The following is a 21,565-nucleotide window of genomic DNA, read 5'->3' as shown; positions in this document are numbered from 1 at the left end:
CGGGAAATCACTGGGGTTGTGTAATTATAGTTTGCCAACTTTCTGGTTGTAGGGCACGACTCCATCACATCGAAACCCTGATTGTTACATAGATGCGCATGGAGAAATAGCATGATCTAAAAAGTGCAACCAATATCTACCGTAAGTACTCCTACAAGACTGGATGGATAGTATGGAAATTCAGACAGTCTAAAAACTCTGATTGTAGAGTCAATGGAAAAAAAAAAGATAAAGCTAAATGCTTAAACTACTCATGAGAATATCTCGACAAATTAGAAAGCGAAGAAAGCACAAAAAAGGTGAAAATTACTAAAAAGCAAAAATACGATAAAAAAACAACTAAAAACGTAATCACAAAATAGGAATAGAAGCGCGGCTATTTATCCTAATCTCACTTCAGACTAAAGCCATCTGTGAAATGCATAAGGTCCCCTAATTTATCCTCCGTGTGCTCCATTTAGGGCATTTTAGATCTATAGAGGTAGATCACTCAAGAGCCAGGGAGGGACGGAGCTGGTTTTCAGCACTTGAATAAACCCTGTTGGGATGCACAAAACAGATCAATCACAACATTTGGAGAAAGGTAGGAGCCTTTTCACGGGGCCTCTGTGAAGGTTGGCACCCATCCGTCTTATTGTGGGAGCACAAAGACGAGTATGATGGAAGATTGGGAGGTCGAATGTGCGCTCCCTTTCTCCTTTGACACCTACTGCAGGAAGAGGGTGAAAAACAGGTCAAAAGCCGCTCGCTGCACCCACCACCACCAAATCAGGTTTCCAAAAGGTTGATTTTCTTATTTTTTGCCATACGACCAGCTATTTATTCTGTGTATAGATACACAATACAATAGATACAAGACTTATTACATAAAGTGAAAAAAAAAATGTAATATAATATACTCTTCCCACTAAATAATAGCCCATCGGTGAAAGTTATATAGAGAATACATATACCCTATAGAATCCATAAAAGACCACTTTTCAGCGCAAGTTTAGGTAGTTGACTTTTTTATGTTCTGTATTTTGTGTTATGTATTTTTATGTAATTTTAGGTTTATGTAACACGTAACGTCCGGTGAAACAAATGGGCCCACGATCTACGCTTAATATAAATGGACCAGGTCATGATGTTTCCTTGACAATGAGAAATTATCTCTCCCCGCTTCTTCAAAGGCAGAACGTCCCAGTGATCAAATTGAAGGGGGGACCCTTGCCTTGTTTTAATTATCCGGTAGTGTACGCAGCCCTCGTGGAGCCGTATTTACCGTGCAAACTAATTTGTGTGAGAGACACAAGGAGATAAAGTGACCTGTCGATCCTTAACAGCCGGACGCTGGGATCAGAGCAGGGGGTTTTGGTAAGATTTTTACATCATTTTACTTTTTGGATACTGTTTGCGCGCTCTGTGTGTTATCATTTGTAAATAACCTGGTAAATATGGAAGCGCGACGAGGCTGCTCCTGAGGAAGAAGAGGACTGCCTCCCTCTATAATGAGCAATATCGGAAGGTGGATATTACATGTCAATAGTATATAACATGTACATCTGTAAGATAAGTTTGTGCAATGCAAATATTCAAAAAGAGGGGGGGAAAAACTGAATGCAAAGTAGGTTTCTGAGTATTAATTTTATATTTAGAAAGGGCCAATGATCATCTGATTGTCAGTGGTCCAGTGTCAGAAGACGACTGGTATCAGTTTACTGCTGCGGAAACTGCAGCCACTAGTGATGAGCGACCATCCACACATAATGCATTACCGGGCATGCTCAGTCCACAGATCAGGCATTACCGGCCATGCTCAGTCCACAGATCAGGCATTACCGGGCATGCTCAGTCCACAGATCAGGCATTACCGGGCACGCTCAGTCCACAGATCAGGCATTACCGGGCACGCTCAGTCCACAGATCAGGCATTACCAGGTATGCTCAGTCCACAGATCAGGCATTACCAGGCATGCTCAGTCCACAGATCAGGCATTACCAGGCATGCTCAGTCCACAGATCAGGCATTACCGGGCATGCTCAGTCCACAGATCAGGCATTACTGGGCACGCTCAGTCCACAGATCAGGCATTACCAGGTATGCTCAGTCCACAGATCAGGCATTACCAGGCATGCTCAGTCCACAGATCAGGAATTACCGGGCATGCTCAGTCCACAGATCAGGCATTACCAGGCATGCTCAGGTGCTCGCCGAGTGTCTTCATCAGCGTGCTCCAATACTACAGTATGGTTGAGTCCTTGCGGCTGCATGTCTTGAGTGCATTCACAGCGTCCAATACAGTCTATTGGTGACATTTGTGTTGAAGAGACACGCCGCATGTTAGTGTCCACGGGTGATCCACAGACAACTATGCACGAATAGTGAACGTGGGATTTCTAGGAATCCCGTCCATTATGCTGTAACATCTGGCCGCTGTGGGTTTGATGCTGCATAAATACACAGCATCCAACCTGTAGCAAATCCTGATGGTGGGCACGTACCTCCAGGAGGTCGTTTCCTATCCTGCACACTATGGATCAGAATATGGAATGTGTAATAGTCAATACTACCTGTGGTGGCGCTGTAAGGAAATTCAACATTTATTGTCGGCGTCCCCACAGAATACAGCGGAACAGTAGGGGTATGTTATTGCCACTTCCGCACCTGGCATCTTGGGCAGTCTTCACTTCCGCACCTGGCATCTTGGGCAGTCTTCACTTCCGCACCTGGCATCTTGGGCAGTCTTCACTTCCGCACCTGGCATCTTGGGCAGTCTTCACTTCCGCACCTGGCATCTTGGGCAGTCTTCACTTCCGCACCTGGCATCTTGGGCAGTCTTCACTTCCGCACCTGGCATCTTGGGCAGTCTTCACTTCCGCACCTGGCATCTTGGGCAGTCTTCACTTCCGCACCTGGCATCTTGGGCAGTCTTCACTTCCGCACCTGGCATCTTGGGCAGTCTTCACTTCCGCACCTGGCATCTTGGGCAGTCTTCACTTCCGCACCTGGCATCTTGGGCAGTCTTCACTTCCGCACCTGGCATCTTGGGCAGTCTTCACTTCCGCACCTGGCATCTTGGGCAGTCTTCACTTCCGCACCTGGCATCTTGGGCAGTCTTCACTTCCGCACCTGGCATCTTGGGCAGTCTTCACTTCCGCACCTGGCATCTTGGGCAGTCTTCACTTCCGCACCTGGCATCTTGGGCACCTCTTGCACTTACTGAACCCCCAGAGACCTAATAAACGCAATAGATTGCAGGAAGTCGGGCACAGAATGAAAATACCCGATCTGCCCGCCATGGTGGGCCCAACTGGACACAAGACCAGCACATAACTTTAGTATTCCCATTTCCAAGCTCCTATCTCAATATGTACTAGTATGTGTAATAATATTAGCAAATACCTCCAATTAGAAAGGTAGCATAGTTCTTCTGATTCACTATGTGGCTTAGGCAGAGCATTGCAGGACAAGCTTACGACAACTAACAGCTAACGATCACTAAATCAGTGGTTGTAGCTGTGGATACCTAAAGCTACGGCAATGCCTGAACAAGGGCCACATAGCAAATCAGAAGAACTATACTACAATTTCCAGTAGGAGGTATTTTCTAATATTATTACACCTACCACAGATTGGGATAGGAGCTTGAAGATGAGAATAACCCTTTTTAACTGCATCCAGTGACTATATGAAAAATTCATAAACTCAATGTCTTGTTGGGTTGTGACCCCTTTTCGAAAGGGTCCATATATCATGTCATCATCTTTTGGGTATTCCCAGGCACTGACAAAAGAAAGGCGATCCCCATCCCATCCCAGTGACGGGCGCGTCATCACTGGCCACGTACGATACAGCACTACAATCGGTGGGATCATTACTGGAAGGAAATCTGGAGAGGAACAGAATAGAGAAAGGCAATTTGCTCTGATAAATATGCATCAACGCCAATATGCTGGAAATCCTCCCATTTACACTCCAATCCCCTATCCGCGATGTTTGCTCTGCTTTGCTTAACAGACAGGACGGTAATTAAAAATTTGAGGACATCCAGTTTACAATGGCCAGTGCCATTTGCATAGTGTCGTGCCGGCTTCCCCTTATTTCAGTCAAAATTAGATTTTTATAATCTCATTAAACAAATGAGCTTTTAGAATCTATTGCCAAAGAAATGCAAAACACTTAACCGAGCAGCATGGAAGCCGAGCCTTTCCGTCACTCATTAACCCTTCCACTTGTCTGGCCACCTCTGATTCCATTAATGTCATCAGTCCCCATATACGTCCTATTAGCCGGCTGAATCCACCGAAATCTGCGGGATCAGCCAACAGCCCGGTGAGTATGGAGGCCCCCGACTCTGCTCTCACCGACAGACAAAGGAGCACTTGGTGGAGCCGAGCGTTCCTGGAGATGGGGAAGTTCGGAGAGCGCTACCGGCCCAACAATGTGTATGAAGACTTCAACTCACCATCTCCCAAAATAATTAAAAAAAAAAAAAAAAAAAAAAAAAAAAAAAAGGGTCTTCTAATACCCCGATGTAACCAATACTCCTCCATTCACCGATTTGAGAGTTTGGATTACTCCTGAGGTCGCTGATTTTGGTGGGACTGTCCAAAGTGTATAGTAATATTTGCCGAAAGAGGATTTCAGGGTCAAAATAAGGATCGTACATGTTGGATTTCAACATGTCCAATCTTTTGTTCTCCACCAGAGGCGAGCGGCATCAGCCTTCTTCTCCACTATGCATTAAGAACACACTTGGCCGAACGTGTACATGTATGAGGGGGTTGGGAAGAACCGCCGTAAGAATCATTTTGAACGCTATATTTTCAGGATGCAGACGGCTGCTGGTTGGGGCGGAGGCGCCCCCTGGACATCTAGATTACATCCACTACAGGTGACTATACTGATCCCATGCATTTATTTGCTTATATGTGCCTCGGAGTACAATTGAATCTGAGGAGTGATTAAGGTGGACTGTACCCTCTGTGAATTAGCAGTGGTCTCTTCTGTATGCCTGCCTCTTTATACTATGGTCTATTTATTGTGATATACTATACAGGCTAAGTGACTACTATACGTCCACCGCTAGATGTTCAGGGAGACGCGCCTCCCTTTTTGCACAGCAATTTTAGGGTTATGGTTTTGTGATTCATTCCCTTTCACCAGTGTCTGTAATTTTAATAATAAAGTTTGTTATATTTTGAGTAACTTGGATCAAAGTATCATCCCTTTCTTTGTGTGATGATTCGGTAAACTATAGTCCTTTTCAATTATTTGGATTTTGTGTAACATGCAGATACGCCTTTTAAGTTTTTATTTTCTTTTAAAGATTTTTTTTTTTTTTTTTTTTTTTTTAAGGTTAAAGTTTCCAAAAGTTTCTATTCAATCATCAGTTTTGTATTAAATGTTCAAATCCTTAATAAAATATAGTGTAAAATGTTTCTCCGTTTCGTTTTGGTCAGTTTGATATGTAATATGCATCTTGAGCGAAATCTATGACTACGATGATGGTTTGGGTTGGCTTGTGAGGACAATGTGTATTTTTCGGACTAATAGGATGCACCTTACTGTAGGACGCTCCCCAGGTTTAGATATCAGAAAATTGGAACATCAGTCAGCAGTCAGTCAGTATTTTGATTTCTATTTTTTATGTACACATAGAACTCTGCAATGCACACACAGCTCCACTCCCCACACTGCACATACACACACCTTTGCTCCGCGCGCACACACCCCTCTGTGTGCGCAGCAAAAGGTAGGCCCTCTGCTGCGCGTGTGCGCACACACACATCCCTCTGCTGCACACACCCCCTTGTTGCGTGCGCGCACCCACACACGCCTCTGCTGCGTGCGCGTACACACCCACCCCCACCACACAAAAACCCCACACACACAAACCCACCTCCCACGCACACACCCACCCCCCACGCACACAGACTGACAGCAATGCTGCATACACACATCACTCCTGCATACATAAAAGCTCACACAGATCGCCACTGCTGCATACAAACCCCTTTAAAAACATCCTATAGCAATGTAATTTACGAGTAGTTCAGCATCAGGTTTAAAGAGGGCTTCTTATTGCATCCAGTCTTGCTCCTTGCACGCATGTGACTGATCAAATACCCGTGTAATCTATGGAAGGTTCCTACAACTCATCGGTAACGTCGAGCTCTTGCTCCTTTTCTACTTTCTCCGGACCTGCGGCATGGGGCGATCTATGCAGGTCCCCTTCAGCCTCATCTCCTGCCCTGTACTTGATAAATCAGAGAGACTGGGGTTCGCTGCACAGCTCTCAGTATTCAGGAAGGACGCTATATAAGCGCTTTCTCGTTCACAGGGGAAACTGCCTCTGGACTAAAGGATGCACTCTTTAGCAAGATTTCTTTCCTTGCTAAAAAGTACGTCTTTTAGTCAGAAAAATACGGTGTTGTTTATCCATCTATCTATATATATAGCAAACACACATAAATTTTAAATATTAAACTATTTTAGCTCTGGGATACAGTCACACATGACTTTTTCAACTTTTTCAGTTTCTCAAAATAACTAGGTCATTCATAGGAACCCACTTACAGAACCAAAAAAAAACAAACAAAAAATGTATTGTACATTAGTCACTGGCAGAGCTAATCGTGGTCCTCAAAAGCTCAGCAGCTTTGCTATGCTCACGGATATATGTTAATCATGTGATCGCCGGGTCCAAAGGACACAGATGCACTGCTGCAGCTCATTAAAACTACCGTATATAGGCGTTAAAAAAAAAAAAAAAAAAAAAACAACAAATGCTCATAGACTACTTCCACAATCTAATTGCGGCCATCAAACCCACTCCTTCACAGCAAAAAAAGAACTTCGAACAATTAATAAAATGTATTGTCGCCTTAAATAAGCATCCCATATAAATAATGCTGCCAAATAGACACAGAGGTGATTGGCTGATAAAGCAGTAATGTTCGCCGGCACGTGACCACCCAATGTGAGCTCGGACTTACCCCGACAACCGTTTGGTACAACTGACCTTGCCTCTGGACCTTCTCTTCCATGTAAGGCCTAAAAGCCTTGGTTTTTCCATAGAGCTTGCTGTAGCCATTAAATTATTATTTGTGTAGCGAGCTATTGTGGAGCCGAACAAGGGCCTGGATTTCCAGACTCTGAAAGTGCAATCGTGTTTTAATCTGCAGACTTCCCTCTGAAAGATGGCACCCTTCATCTTTTCTCCTTGAAAAGGAGCCGTTCCATGCAGACGCACGGAGGAATAAAATGTCATTCAATAACCAGTGCGGCGGCTTAAAAGCCCATTTATATCCAGTCTTGTGGGTTCTGGTAGGTTCAAGGGAGAAAATGGTCTTTAGATGTAAAGACCTCCTACCTAGCCATTGAATTAATGCATTACGCTATATAAAAAAAAAAATAAAGAAGGTTGTGCGGATATGAAATCTCATCAATACAGCGTCGGGAGAGTTACGAAGAGTGCACTTATATCAATTTATTCTCCACCTTAACCAAACCGCGACTTCCATTCTCACTACAGATCCCAACAAAAAAGAGGGGGGGGGGGGGGGGGGGGTTCGAGCGCTTTAGGCGTCTTTCACACTTCCGTCTTTTTCCTCCCGTCAAAATCCGTTGAGTTATGAAAAAACAAATTTTACTGCAGGATCCTGTTTTTTCCCATAGACTTGTATTAGCGACGGATTGTGACAGATGGCCATCTGTTTCATCCGTCGTGCACTGGATCCGTCGGAAAATAGCGGTCCGTCGTGCGGAGAAAACATTCAGAGGAACGTTTTTTTTCTGCACGTCAGAAAATCGGTCAGCGACGGATGGTAGCCTATGGACGCAGGGTCCGTCGCTGACTGTCAAACACAGGAATCCAGCGACGTATGACGTGTCCCCTTTTTCATTCTGAGCATGCCCGGAAGGATTTTTTTATACCTGAAAATGCAGGCAGGAACTCCTTTGACGCATCCGTCATAACAATGGATGCGTTGCACGCATTTTCCACTATTTTCACAACATCCGTCGAAACGTCACTTCACTGCATTATGACGCACCCAGAACGACGGAAGTGTGAAAGAAGCCTTAAGAAAGGTAAATCCGAGGCGTCCTGCTTGTTAACCCCTTACATCAGGGATTTCTAAGACAATTCTTGCCATTCATGAATGTTTACATTTTGGGGTGACAATGCCTTAAGTGAAAATGACAGATCGGTGATCGATCTCGGTCATGATCCGAGCCCATGGTCTGGGCTTTCATTGATGCAGATTTGGAAAGGAGCATCTGGTCTACTAAAACCCAGTAAAACTGGAAAAAAAAATCCAACAAGGACTATCAACATTGACTGGCATATATCGCTCTTGTCCACGTGTGGGTGGCTGGAAATAAAAATGATCTAATAAAAGTATTGTAGGTAAATCTAAACCCATCGGTATACAAAAATGAATTGACATTCCCTTTAAATTTGCCCAAGCCCCTAGTATATGAAGGAAAAGGAGGAAAATGTTGGGACTCAAGTCATCATGTGGCATCATCAGCGAAAACAGAACTATTATGTCCACAAGGGCCACAGACAATAGCTGCCGGCAGAACGATTATTTGGCCGATTGATCTAAGGGTACCGTTACACAGTGCCATTTCGATCGCTACGACGGTACGATCCGTGACGTTCCAGCGATATCGTTACGATATCGCTGTGTCTGACACGCACCAGCGATCAGGGATCCTGCTGAGAATCGTACGTCGTAGAAGATCGTTTGGAACTTTCTTTCGTCGCTGGATCTCCCGCTGTCATCGCTAGATCGGTGTGTGTGACGCCGATCTAGCGATGCGTTCGCTTGTAACCAGGGTAAACATCGGGTTACTAAGCGCAGGGCCGCGCTTAGTAACCCGATGTTTACCCTGGTTACCGGCGTAAAAAAAAAACAAACAGCACATACTTACATTCCGGTGTCCGTCAGGTCCCTTGCCGTCTGCTTCCCGCACTGTGACTGCCAGCCGTAAAGTGAAAACAGAGCACAGCGGTGACGTCACCGCTGTGCTGTGCTTTCACTTTACGGCCGGCAGTCAGTGAGTGCGGGAAGCAGACGGCAAGGGACAGACACCGGAATGTAAGTATGTGCTGTTTGTTTGTTTTTTTACGCTGGTAACCAGGGTAAACATCGGGTTACTAAGTGCGGCCCTGCGCTTAGTAACCCGATGTTTACCCTGGTTACCCGGGGACCTCGGCATCGTTGGTCGCTGGAGAGCTGTCTGTGTGACAGCTCCCCAGCGACCACACTACGATTTACCTACGATCACGGCCAGGTCGTATCGCTGGTCGTGATCGTAGGTAAATCGTATAGTGTGACGGTACCCTAACTGCAGCGATCTTTTGCGACTCCACAACACACAACATTCTCATTGTGCAATCCGCTGTCGAGACTCATGGAGGCGGCTTATCTTGCCGAGAGTAAAAAGTCCAAATTCTGCCACGTGTGATCCTCATCTTCCCCAACATCATCGGTTGAGGTGCTCCTATATACTGATGATACATAAACAACAGATACTGGCGGGTTCGGCCGTGATTAGTCTGATGTGAATAAAGGTACCGTCACATTTAGCGACGCTGCAGCGATCAAGACAACGATGCCGATCGCTGCAGCGTCGCTGTGTGGTCGCTGGAGAGCTGTCACACAGACAGCTCTCCAGCGACCAATGATGCCGAAGTCCCCTGGTAACCAGGGTAAACATCGGGTTACTAAGCGCAGGGCCGCGCTTAGTAACCAGATATTTACCCTGGTTGCCAGTGTAAATGTAAAAAAAAAAAAAATAAAATAAACACTACATATTTACATTCCGGTGTCTGTCGCGTCCCCCGGCGCTCTGCTTCCCTGCACTGTGTAAGCGCCGGCCGTAAAGCAGAGCGGTGACATCACCGCTGTGCTCTGCTTTACGGCTAGCCGGCGCTGACACGGTGCAGGGAAGCAGAATGCCAGGGGACGCGACAGACACCGGAATGTAAGTATGTAGTGTTTGGTTTTTTTACATTTACACTGGTAACCAGGGTAAATATCGGGTTAAGACATCGCTGAATCGGCATCACACACACCAATTCAGCAATGTCAGCGGGTGATCCAGCGACAAAATAAAGTTCTGGCCTTTCTGCTCCGACCAACGATGTCACAGCAGGATCCAGATCGCTGCTGCGTGTCAAACACAACGATATCGCTATCCAGGACGCTGCAACGTCACGGATCGCTATCGTTGTTAAGTTGTTCAGTGTGAAGGTACCTTAAGGCCTTTAGCCTGACAGCCATCTCCCCCACTTCCCAATACAGATGAAAGTTCTGCACGGCCGAGTGTTTATGTGGTTTCAATGGGAAGAGGAAACTAAGCCGCTGCCAGACTCTTCTGGCAGTGGCTTATCTCCCTAGAAAACAAAAGGATCACCTGTCAGGGCATAGTTAGGAAACCCCCTCACCCACTCATGGTCGGCTGGTATTGTGCAAATCAGCCAATTTTAATGTGATGTATCTGGGGGCATTAAGGCTCTGTTCACATTTGGTCTAACCTATAATCGCCAGGTACAGGAGAAAAGCTTTGAAGAATAAATCAATTGACCCCTATTTATTGACAGAGACCATAGGGGCCACATTTTTTGGCCTCCATGAACAGAATTATAACTCGATAGTACAGCACAGTAGACTTATTTCACAGATGGCCATGCCAATAGTTTAAATAAAAATATAAATAAATTAAATTATTTCTGGGCCCACACCTCGGGTCCTTCTACATTTCTAGGAATACGCCTAATATTTACCACCAGCACAAGGTCCAGACGAGATGCAAACAGAGCTGTACGTCAATGGATGGATTGCATATAGAAACAGGAGAAAGCGATTCGTCAGGGGACGTGGTTTGCACAAAAGCAGAAGAAACGTGGTTCATTTCACCCACCTGATCCAACAGGAGACGAGCCAACGCTGAGGCTCTGGAGGCTGCCATTCCTGAGCAATGTAGGAGACCTCTGCAGGCCAGAGCTGGCTATACTGCCGGCAGCAGAGGCCACGGAGGATGTTGGGGAAGCGGAGGAAGCAGACAGGTTGGACATACTATCTTGATTCTTGCTCCCTCTTGGCCGGCCAGGCCCGTGTTTACTCGGCTTACTTCCTTTCCTCCTCTTCTCTTTCACTGCCTCTTCTTCCACCATGGAGGATTGTACCCGCTTGTATCCTGATACAGTAAGGCTTGAATTAATATAGTCTCCGGGAACACTATCAAAGTTTTTGGTCTGGAAAGACATAAGTGGATTTGATGGAAGGCCCATTAAGGAACTAAAACTGCTCATTGCCACTTCCTGCAGTCCGGGCGGCTCCAGCTTGGACGCATCTTTGGTTGATGGGAGTTGTGGAGGGTGGTGATAGCCATCAGTCCGCAGTTCAGAATCGGCAAAGCTCAGGAAATCCTGGGGTGACTGCACTGAACTCCCAGAAGATGACTTAACACTGCTTGGTGTTCCTAGAAAACTACCTGGGGACAAAAACAAAGAGAGGCATAAAATAAATGCAATGGGTATCTTAATGGTCTGAGACAAGCCTACTGTAACATACTCTAAAACAAACGTGTCTAAAGGTACCTTCACACATAACGATATCGTTAACAATATCGTTGCTTTTTGTGACGTAGCAACGATATCGTTAAGGAAATCGTTCTGTGTGACAGCGACCAACGATCAGGCCCCTGCTGGGAGATCGTTGGTCGCTGAGGAAAGTCCAGAACTTTATTTTGTCGCTGGACTCCCTGCTGACATCGCTGGATCGGCGTGTGTGACACCGATCCAGCGATGTCTTCACTGGTAACCAGGGTAAACATCGGGTTGCTAAGCGCAGGGCCGCACTTAGTAACCCGATGTTTACCCTGGTTACCAGCGTAAAAGTAAAAAAAACAAACACTACATACTTACCTACCGCTGTCTGTCCCTGGCGCTGTGCTTCTCTGCACTCCTCCTGCACTGGCTGTGAGCGTCGGTCAGCCGGAAAGCAGAGCGGTGACGTCACCGCTCTGCTTTCCGGCCGCTGTGCTCACAGCCAGTGCAGGAGGAGTGCAGAGAAGCACAGCGCCGGGGACAGACAGCTGAAGGGGGGACAGACAGCGGTAGGTAAGTATGTAGTGGTTGTTTTTTTTACATTTAGGATGGTAACCAGGGTAAACATCGGGTTACTAAGCGCGGCCCCCGCTTAGTTACCCGATGTTTACCCTGGTTACCGGCATCGTTGGTCGCTGGAGAGCTGTCTGTGTGACAGCTCTCCAGCGACCAAACAGCGACACTGCAGCGATCCGGATCGTTGTCGGTATCGCTGCAGCGTCGCTTAGTGCGACGGTACCTTTACATTGAAGTCAATTTTCCTATGTTGTGATAAAAGCCATAAACGGCACCACAGGGATTTGGGTACAAAATTGGGATTGCGTACACGTAGATGAAAAGCAGCCATCTTCCAACCATTCTTGGTCTGTACAGTAGCAGCTAATTTCTTATAGGATTAGTCCCGAGCTAAGAGACAGTATACTTAGAAATAGGTCATTAATGTCAGATCTGCGGGGGTGCAACCTCCGCCATCCCCACCAATCAGCACAGCTCCGTACACCATGTAGTGGTTGTTCTAAGGTACTGCAACTCCGATCACAATTATTTCATTACGAGAGGAGCTGCAGCGCCAAAGAGCGGCCACCAATAAGTGTACAGGACTACTTCACGTACCAGATATTCGTTAATTGGCGGGAGAACAACACCCATCAACCACACCAATCTGATATTCATAATCCCTCATCCAAGTACTAGGAAACCCCTGCAAAACGTTGCATTTTTGAGCCGTGCTTTAAAGAAAATAAAAACACACATTGAGATATCATTAACCATTTCGGTTCTATAAAATTTATCAAGGTTTTCCCTCTCCAGCTTTCCGCACACCATCAGCGAGCTTTTGTTGAAATAAATAAAATCATCAGTGCAGTGGCGACAGCGCTGCAGTCAATCACTTGACTTGGTGCTCTGCCGTCTAGACAGAATTACCCGCCGATCCAGTGATTGGCTGCAGCGCTGTTAACATGATATCAGTGCTTCAGCCAGTGAACGATCATCACTGGATCAGTGGCAGAACCTCAGGAGGGTGAATACCGGCTGATTTTATTATATTTAAAGGGGTATTCCCGTCTCCAAGATCCTATCCCAATATGTAGTAGGTGTTATAATAATATTAGAAAATACCTCCAATTGGAAACGCAGAATAGTTCTTCTTATTCGCTATGTCTCTTTCCTCATGTGCAGGCATTGCAGAACCTTAGATATCCATGGTTACGACCACTAAGATAGTTAACCAATGGTCATAGCTATGGATACCCAAGGTCCTGCAAAGCCTGAACATGAGGAAAGAGACATAGCTAATCAGTAGAACTACAAAGCCTGAACATGAGGAAAGAGACATAGCTAATCAGTAGAACTATACTACATTTTTAATTGGAGCTATTTGGTAATATGCACCATGGAATCAATGGTGCTATATAAATAAATAATAACAATATTATTATTAGTTCGTCTACTACATATAGGATCTTGACCTTTAACATAGCCATGTTGATAGCGATAATAAAAAAGTGAAGTGGGACAACTCCTTTAACTAAAAACCCTTTAAATGATTTGAGCAGGTAAATGAGGTCAGTCGATATTCCAATACCTAAAAGCTTGTGGAAAATCACCTAACCAGTCATTAGCTCACCAGGTATTAATATTTCAACGATAATCCTATACAATATTTTATTGGATTTCCGACCAATGCAAACTAAGCACAGATGACATTTATAACAGCTCTAAGAAAGAACAGGGCTTGAAAAGAAAAAAGTTGGCATGTCCTTTCCCAACCTTCTCTGATCTTTGGTTTCCGCCAAAGAAGTTGACAAATCGGTAGTAAATATTAGAGCGCTTACTGGGCTCTTTACAGGAGAAGCTTTAGGACAACCACTATTTTGTCACTTAATTAGCAGCTATGTAAAACGGCTTTCCATTAGCCGACCCCACTGTCACCATCTGCCTTTCTTCCAGCCTTTTGTTTTTACAGCTGCTGTTAAGAGCTCATTAGGATTCTATAACTTCTTCTAATCCCATATTGCCATGGAAGAATTTCGGAAAAATGTTAGTTTTTTTTCCCCTCTTACACAGCAACTGAATTATGTTGGATACGACAAAATCTGAAAAGCGCTACAGCAGACATGGAATAGTCTGCAAAATGGAAGAGTTGGCTCTAGGGCCAAAATACTCTGCCAGATTATTTCATCATGTTTTTGGAAGGAAAGGAAGAAAAAAAACTACAGAAAATCTTAACTGTAAAACTATTTTTGGATATTTATTGCGGGCAGCTGAGCACTAGTACCTTACTGCTATCAATGAGGTCGGATTCCTCAGCGCAAACACTAATCTGATACTTGGAATCTGGACTGAAGGTCCACAAGTGGCGGCAAAGACAAACCAAAACACAACAAAAACATATATACACTGTGTGCAGAATTATTAGGCAAGTTGTATTTTGATCACATGATCCTTTTTATACGTTTTCCTACCCCAAGCTGTTCAGGCCTGAGAGCCAACTACCAATTACCGTAAGTAAATCCTGTGATGTGTATCTCTGTAATGAGGAGGGGTGTTGTCTATTGACATCAGAACCCTATATAAGGTGTGCTTAATTATTAGGCAACTTCCTTTCCTTTGGCAAAATGGGTCAGAAGAGAGATTTGACGGGTTCTGAAAAGTCCAAAATTGTGAGATGTCTTGCAGAGGGATGCAGCAGTCTTGAAAATGCCAAAATTTTGAAGAATGATCACCGATCAATCAAGCGTTTCATGGCAAATAGCCAACAGGGTCGCAAGAAGCGTGTTGGGCAAAAAAGGCGCAAAATAACTGCCCATGAATTGCGGAAAATCAAGCGTGAAGCTGCCAAGATGCCATTTGCCACCAGTTTTGCCATATTTCAGAGCTGCAACGTTACTGGAGTAACAAAAAGCACAAGGTGTGCGATACTCAGGGACATGGCCGAGGTAAGGAAGGCTGAAAAACCACCTCTGAACAAGAAATATAAGATAAAACTTCAAGACTGGGCCAAGAAATATCTTAAGACTGACTTTTGAAAGGTTTTATGGACTGATGAAATGCGAGTGACTCTTGATGGGCCAGATGGATGGGCCAGAGGCTGGATCAGTAAAGGGCAGAGAGCTCTACTCTGACTCAGACCCCAGCAAGGTGGAGGTGGGGTACTGGTATGGGCTGGTATCATCAAAGATGAACTTGTGGGACCTTTTCGGGTTGAGGATGGAGTGAAGCTCAACTCCCAGATCTACTGCCAGTTTCTGGAAGACAACTTCTTCGAGCAGTGGTACAGGAAGAAGTCGGTATCGGTCAAGAAAGCCATGATCTTCATGCAGGACAATGCTCCATCACATGCCTCCAACTACTCCACAGCGTGGCTGGCCAGCAAAGATCTCAAAGAAGAAAAAATAATGACATGGCCCCTTGTTCACCTGATCTGAGCCCCATAGAGAACCTGTGGTCCCTCATAAAATGTGAGATCTACAGGGAGGGAAAACAGTCCACCTGTGGGAACAGTGTCTGGAGGCTGTGGTGGCCGCTGCACGCAATGTTGGTCGTAAACAGATCAAGCAACTGACAGAATCTATGGATGGAGGCTGCTGAGCGTCATCATAAAGAAAGGGGGCTATATTGGTCACTCATTTTGGGGGGTTTTGTTTTTGCATGTCAGAAATGTTTATTTCTAAATTTTGTGCAGTGATATTGGTTTACCTGGTGAAAATAAACAAGTGAGATGGGAATATATTTGGTTTTTATTAAGTTGCCTAATAATTCTACACAGTAATAGTTACCTGCACAAACAGATATCCTCCTAAGATAGCCAAATCTAAAAAAAAAAAAAAAACACTCCAACTTGATATTTATGAGTCTTTTAGGTTGATTGAGAACATAGTTGTTGATCAATAATAAAAATAATCCTCTAAAATACCACTTGCCTAATAATTCTGCACACAGCGTACACTACTCACAAAGAGTTAGGGATAGTTGATTTTTGGCTGAAATTTCAGGACTATCCTAAAATGCACTCCAACCTTTTTAGTTCAACTTAAAGAGGTTTTCCCCAGAAACAAAATAAATTTTAGCGAATAGATCTTGGAATAATAATAAGTTCCACAATTGGATGTGTAAAAAATTAATGTTCCCGTGCTGAGATAATCTTAGAAATGTGTCCCTGCTGTGTACTGTGTAATGGCTGTGTCTGATCATACAAGGACATGGTCTGATCATACCACATAAAAAGTTCCTGTAAAAAATTTTTAAAAAAAGCAACACGGTAACAAGTGTTTAAAGTACAGTGGCTGAAGGAAGTACTGGTGGAGAGAAGTAGCAGATGTAGCCCTGAACGGTTTTTAGAAGGTTGCAAAAAACAACTAAATTACGTTTATTTGCACAACTATGAAAATATATAACTAATATAGACATATTTACATTACTACCATCAAGCATCAACATTCTGCTTTATTTCCATGGTACAGGACATAATTCCTTACCTTGCTGGAAGGGACTGGTTGCTGCGGCTGGACCAATACTGTTCCTCCCACTGCTGGACTTCCGGCCGCGCTGAATGGGGTTGTGAGTCGCCGTCTTCTTGGCTTTATTTTCGGACATTCGGGTTTCCAGAGCATCTTTCACACTGGCCGGATGTGCGGAAACCTCCTGGAAATTTGCATTTGTGAACCGCGCTGCAGTTTCCTCCAAACGCTTTACTGAGGTCGTCACCAAGTTGTTGGTGGTGCCGCAGGTGTAGGACTGAAAGTTGGATACGAGAGGGTTAATAGGGCTTTTCACTAAAGCAGGGCGCCATCGATTATGACCTCAATATTAGACAGCCATAAAAACACTACGACAAGAATGCTCACATTGTTTACAGGCGTCAAAGTCAAGAAATACCTGTCCAAAATGATGGAGTAAGCTGAAGATTGCGGTGGTGAGTCACACGGGTCAGTAATCCTTAATACAGCCCCTACAGAAACCTACCAGTCATACTAACCCACCCAATGCGTCTGATCTCATACCGAGGCACACAGTTCTCCCACATGGAATAGGTGTGGCATGTCACTACAAAGGTCTTGTGTGACCAAGGAAAAAAGGCCTGCAAATCTCCTTACCTCCTAACATTCCCTGCTCTTCTTCTGACTAATAAGGCTGGCGAAACGTCATTATTGCAGAGTGACTGACAGAAAACATTGTACCAACACCACTAACTGAAAGTAGAGCTAGAAATGCCCACAGGTAATGAGAATCGCAGGCCTCCTGTCCACCAGTCACAGGTTACCGACCTGGCCGATACACCGGAATCTTGCCAATCAATTCTTCCATCTTAAGTCCTGTGTAATACTAAATCACCCCTGAAGTGGCCGCTGCAGGCGAAACAACTGGCCGCTGCAGGCGAAACAACTGGCCGATGCAGGCGAAACAACTGGCCGATGCAGGCGAAACAACTGGCCGATGCAGGCGAAACAACTGGCCGATGCAGGCGAAACAAATGGCCGATGCAGGCGAAACAAATGGCCGATGCAGGCGAAACAAATGGCCGATGCAGGCGAAACAAATGGCCGATGCAGGCGAAACAAATGGCCGATGCAGGCGAAACAACTGGCCGATGCAGGCGAAACAAATGGCCGATGCAGGCGAAACAAATGGCTGCTGCAGGCGAAACAAATGGCTGCTGCAGGCGAAACAAATGGCTGCTGCAGGCGAAACAAATGGCTGCTGTGGCTACTGCAGTCACATACAGAAAAGGGAGTTATCACTGATCATACATAGCATATAGCATGTGTGTGTATACATACATGCATTTGTGTTCGTGTGCATATACACACACACGCAAATGCACACTGTACACAACAAAATGTTCTGCATGAAAGTAAATTAATTCAGAAACTGCGCGGATTAAAGGTATAAACCAAAATAGTAGATGAGATTCTAACAAAAAAAAAAAAAAAAAAAGAAAGAAAAAAAACCAAGTGTTCCCCATTTTACTGCCTATGTATTTTAAATGTCTATACTGATAATAAATACAATAGGGCAAAGCAATTAAGTCTCCCTTTACTCCAATTACCACATAAATAAAATTGTTACTAACAAAAAAGAACAAAGAAAAAAAAAACTACACAATATAATAATTTATACACAAATCGATAGCCCAGCAAATGAGATAAAAACCAAGGCTACAGATTGGCTTGTAGTAAACATCGCAATGACCGTACTTTGTACTGATCTGTTCCAATCAATTACCATCATTATATTATAAAAGCCCAAATCAATAAAAACATTAAACGTGCCTTCCTAATTACAGAGGTGATCAAAACCGAGATTCCAGGGCGGCCGCATGCTCTTGTGAAGGAAACACTAAGGAGGAAGCAATCAGCATTTCTTCTAAATTATTACTACTGGTGCTAGGATGAATCTGGCTGAACTGTTCACATACAATACACTAAATACACAAGTAAATGATATGAAAAAAAATGTAATAGAGAACTGAGCAGTCCAGCTTTTTGCCCACATCCTATCTACTACCTGCAAACATAAATTGCATTTTCTGCTGTGCATCTTTTAATAAACTTTGTGAATTTTACTCCAGTTTTAGTAAATCTGCCCTATATTCTTAAAAAAACTCATAATAGATGCACTATGTGTAATCGGATTCTGCTAGTCATTATTTTTCTCCATTAGGTCAGGATCACGTTTTCGCGGCAATGACCAGATGTGCAACGTTTTGCGAATGAATGAAATTCTCATTCGCACTTTTATAAGTCATAGCTCTAGGTTCTCTTAGAGACATATGTTATTCCTAAGCCGCCAATCCCAGTGATTGGCTGCAGCGCTGGTAACACGAGGTCACTGCTTCAGCCAGTAAACAATCACCGGATCAGCGGCGGAGACTCAGTGATGTACCGTACTTCTGAGCACTGACTGCTTTTATTATAATTAACAACAGGACACAGAGGGTGAACGTCGGAAATTTTCAATTAAAAAAAAAAATGAACTCATTTATAAATTGGTGGATGCAACGTATCTCCAAAAAAAGGCTGAAAAAGAAAATTGTGGATAAAAAAAATAAATAAAATAACAGCTGGAGGGCCATTTGTCAACCAAGTCACATGACTGGGTAAACAAAGAGCATTGCAGAGAGGCAGAGTCTCTCAAGAGCAAAGATGGTGAGAGGTTCATCAATCAGAACAATCCAGTCTAAAATTTGTGGAACAATTGCAGAAAAAAAAAGGTTACTCAGCGTAAAAATGCAAAACCTTTGAACAACCCACCATCTGCATTATATATTATCAAAAGATTGGGATTCTGGAGAAATCCATGTGCATGTCAGACAAAGGTGACAGTCAATATTGGATGCTAATCATCTACACGCCCTCAGGCGACGTATTTAAAACAGGCATGTTTCGGGTGCACCAATCACTGCATGGGCTCAGGATACTCCCAGAAATCATGGTCTGTGAACAAAGTTCGTTGTGCAATCCACAAGAGGAAGGCACGGAGACACGCATAAGCAAGAGGAAGGCACAGAGGCACGCATACGCAAAAGGAAGGCACGGAGACGCGTATACGCAAGAGGAAGGCACGGAGACACGCATAAGCAAGAGGAAGGCATGGAGACACACGCAAGAGGAAGGCACAGAGGCACGCATACGCAAAAGGAAGGCACGGAGACGCGTATACGCAAGAGGAAGGCACGGAGACACGCATAAGCAAGAGGAAGGCATGGAGACACACGCAAGAGGAAGGCACAGAGGCACGCATACGCAAAAGGAAGGCACGGAGACGCTTATACGCAAGAGGAAGGCACGGAGACGCGCATAAGCAAGAGGAAGGGATGGAGACGCGCATAAGCAAGAGGAAGGCATGGAGACACACGCAAGAGGAAGGCACAGAGGCACGCATACGCAAAAGGAAGGCACGGAGACGCGTATACGCAAGAGAAAAACACTGAGACACATACGCAAGAGGAAGGCATGGAGACACGCATAAGCAAGAGGAAGGCACGGAGACACGCATACACAAGAGGAAGGCACGGAGACGCGTATACGCAAGAGGAAGGCATGGAGACACGCATACACAAGAGGAAGGCACAGATACACGCATACACAAGAGGAAGGCACGTGGATACACCATACACATTCCAGACCAGTCTTCTCTTCCTCAATCACTAGTGACCTCTGCTACTAAACAATGAAGACTTCTGACCACTGATTTTTTTGTTTAGCCCCCATTCAGGAGACATTCCTAGCATGGCTGGGCTCTCTAGCTGGTGGTTTTATTTTTCAGTTCCTTATGTTCATATACCCCTTTGTGACTGCAGATGTTCCTGAGATCCTATTCCTTCAAACACAGGTGTGCGGATTGGAATACACTAAAAACCATGGATTTTTTTTTCTTTGGAAATCACTTAACATAACTGGCCACCCAGAGTATTGCTAAACCAAGATTAGGGAAAATTAAGACGCAATTTTTTTCATATCAAAAGCAGAATGGGAAAATGTGGGGTCCAAAAAGCTATTTCAAAACCCTAAACCAATTTGACATTGGAATATTTAAAGAACTATGCTAGACAATCGTCCTCTATTTCAGGGTGACCTGCAGTATAGATCATCCTGAGCCTCCTGGTTGAGAGATTACTGTCAAGAGACAGACCAAACTATAAGGTACAAAGCTGAGGTACACATGTTCAGAGATAAGCAGCAACCAAGCAGCATGTCTGATACTGCTCCGCCACAGAAATGAACACTCTTGGACCTGCGATTAGTGCACGGACCAATAAACTACAGGACTCCAGATATTGTGAAACTATAACTGGCAGACCTATGACAGCATGCTGGGAGTTATAGTTTCCCATCTGGAGTGCACCAGAATGCTTAACCATAGCTTATTGTATACATTTAAAGTATTACCTATAAATGTGGATAAATATAAGACATTTCAAAGGTTACCTTTGTCAACAAAGGAAGACAGAGGGCGAGTGAGCGAGAGGGGCAAGGCGAGCGAGCGAACGACAGGGGAAAGGCGAGCGAGCGAACGACAGGGGAAAGGCGAGCGAGCGAACGACAGGGGAAAGGCGAGCGAGCGAACGACAGGGGAAAGGCGAGCGAGCGAACGACAGGGGAAAGGCGAGCGAGCGAACGACAGGGGAAAGGCGAGCGAGCGACAGGGGAAAGGCGAGCGAGCGAGCGACAGGGGAAAGGCGAGCGAGCGAGCGACAGGGGAAAGGCGAGCGAGCGAGCGACAGGGGAAAGGCGAGCGAGCGAGCGACAGGGGAAAGGCGAGCGAGCGAGCGACAGGGGAAAGGCCAGCGAGCGACAGGGGAAAGGCGAGCGAGCGACAGGGGAAAGGCCAGCGAGCGAGCGACAGGGGAAAGGCCAGCGAGCGAGCGACAGGGGAAAGGCCAGCGAGCGAGCGACAGGGGAAAGGCCAGCGAGCGAGCGACAGGGGAAAGGCCAGCGAGCGAGCGACAGGGG

At 45.0% G+C, this 21,565-nt stretch overlaps 1 protein-coding gene and 1 long non-coding RNA gene across 8 annotated transcripts in view; one reads left to right on the top strand and one right to left on the bottom strand.

Annotated features, from left to right (window-relative positions):
- MLLT10 (MLLT10 histone lysine methyltransferase DOT1L cofactor) overlaps positions 1-21,565 on the bottom strand; it is a 247,985-nt gene that overhangs the window by 42,855 nt on the left and 183,565 nt on the right. For all 7 annotated transcript variants that reach the window (XM_069729543.1, XM_069729546.1, XM_069729541.1 and 4 more), the window contains 2 exons: positions 16,589-16,847; positions 10,922-11,494 (listed from right to left, as the gene is read on the bottom strand). In XM_069729543.1, coding sequence (XP_069585644.1) covers positions 10,922-11,494; positions 16,589-16,847 — 832 coding nt within the window. The remainder of the gene's footprint in view (positions 1-10,921; positions 11,495-16,588; positions 16,848-21,565) is intronic.
- The window catches only part of LOC138641836 (uncharacterized), a 55,062-nt gene that overhangs the window by 10,363 nt on the left and 23,134 nt on the right, over positions 1-21,565 (top strand). The window contains exons 3-4 of the long non-coding RNA XR_011313951.1: positions 53-141; positions 1,052-1,356. This is a non-coding gene — a long non-coding RNA (uncharacterized lncRNA). The remainder of the gene's footprint in view (positions 1-52; positions 142-1,051; positions 1,357-21,565) is intronic.

This window comes from Ranitomeya imitator, chromosome 6 (assembly GCF_032444005.1).
Source record: "Ranitomeya imitator isolate aRanImi1 chromosome 6, aRanImi1.pri, whole genome shotgun sequence".
Lineage (NCBI taxonomy): Eukaryota > Metazoa > Chordata > Amphibia > Anura > Dendrobatidae > Ranitomeya > Ranitomeya imitator.
This window is presented reverse-complemented; position numbering and strand designations above follow the sequence as displayed.